At 52.7% G+C, this 1,687-nt stretch overlaps 1 protein-coding gene across 1 annotated transcript; it reads left to right on the top strand.

The window, feature by feature from the left end:
• Positions 1-522: 522 nt before the first annotated feature.
• Positions 523-1,065, top strand: LOC131192151 (uncharacterized protein K02A2.6-like; the record flags this gene model as incomplete). Its single annotated transcript, XM_058171022.1, has 1 exon — positions 523-1,065. A coding segment is annotated over exon 1 (543 nt), but the record flags the coding sequence as incomplete, so codon positions are not given.
• Positions 1,066-1,687: the final 622 nt, after the last annotated feature.

The following is a 1,687-nucleotide window of genomic DNA, read 5'->3' as shown; positions in this document are numbered from 1 at the left end:
AGATAGTCACGGACCATAGACCCCTACTAGGTTTATTGGCAGGCGACCGCCCAATGCCCGTGGCTCTCTCACCCAGACTGACCCGATGGACTATCTTCCTAGCGGCCTACTCTTACAAATTGCTTCACCGGCCGGGAAAGGAGTTAGGGCATGCGGACGCCCTGAGCAGATGCCCGTTACCGGAGACCATCGAAGACCCTACCCCGGGGACACCCATCCTGCTAATTGACTCTTTGGACTCGGGTCCGGTCACATCCAAGGAAGTGGCCAGGGCATCTTACAAGGACATTACAATAAGGACTGTAATTGGTTGGGTACAAAGGGATGGCCGCCAAGTAGCGTTTCAAGGAATTTGTAAAGAAACGAGAGGAGCTATCGGTTCAAGGGGGGTGTCTGTTATGGGGGGATAGGGTGGTGATCCCGGAGAAATTATGGAAAAAGGTATTAGAACTTCTGCATGAAGGCCACCCGGGAATCGTGAGAATGAAGGGTTTAGCGGGGAGTTACGTGTGGTGGCCATTGATGGACAAGGAAATTAGCGACAGGGTAGGGAAATGCCAAGCCTGCCAGGAGTCTAGGCCACTACCCCCTACGGCCCCAATCCGAGAGTGGGAGAAACCCCAGGGCCCATGGTCTAGGATTCACATCGATTTTGCCGGCCCGTTCCACGGGCAAACCTTTCTAGTGGTAGTAGATGCCTACTCCAAATGGCTAGAAATCATTCTCATGAGATCCACGACGGCCGAGTCAGTGATCTCAGTCCTGAGGCACCTATTTGTAACCCATGGGTTGCCTGACACCCTAGTCTCCGATAACGGCCCGCAATTCACGGCAACCCAGTTTGAGGGGTACTTGGCGGAGGAGGGCATCAGACATGTCCTCTCAGCACCTTTCCACCCGGCGACGAACGGAGTTGCAGAACGTTTCGTTCGGAGCGCGAAAGAAGCATTGTCCAGGATAAGGCCAGGCGATTGGCAAACAAAAATAGACACATTCCTAGCCGTCCAACACAGAACCCCCTGTGTGACAACTGGCCGCAGTCCGGCGGAACTATTAATGGGCAGGAAGCTCAGGTGCCCATTAGACCGCCTAAACCCAGCCTATACCCCAGACGGGTACAAGGGAGCACAGGGTAAGACGAGGGAAATGACAGTAGGCGACTCAGTGTGGGCACACAATTATAGCGAGGGCCCAACGTGGCTTAAAGGGACAATCCTTGAAATAACCGGGCCCAAATCATATTTAGTAGAGATGGACGATGGCCGGGTTTGGAGGCGCCACATAGACCAAATAAGGAAACGGATAATAAGTAAACCAGAAATAGATCAGTCAGGCCCTGACTACCACATGTTTGAATCCACAGCTGACTCAAACCCGGGGAAAATGCGGGACTTATCTGGGTCCGACGAAGTCCAGCGACACCAACCGGTTCCTCCTGACGATCGCAGGGATGACGCTGCAAATAATCCAGGGCCGGATGGCCTAGAGGAGGAGCTGGGAGGAACTAACAGTCCCTCCGGCCAGCTCGACTCACTCCCAGAGAATGAATTGCGCAGGTCCGAAAGGGTTAGGAGATGCCCTGTCTACTTGCGTGACTACGTAGAGAAATAAGATGCTAAAATTATGTAAATACAGGGAAAATGCATTCTGGGAGGGAAGGAGTGTAATGTATCTTTAAAAGTTTTGG

The sequence above is a fragment of the Ahaetulla prasina genome, chromosome 2 (genome assembly GCF_028640845.1).
Source record: "Ahaetulla prasina isolate Xishuangbanna chromosome 2, ASM2864084v1, whole genome shotgun sequence".
Taxonomy (NCBI): Eukaryota; Metazoa; Chordata; class Lepidosauria; order Squamata; family Colubridae; genus Ahaetulla; species Ahaetulla prasina.
This window is presented reverse-complemented; position numbering and strand designations above follow the sequence as displayed.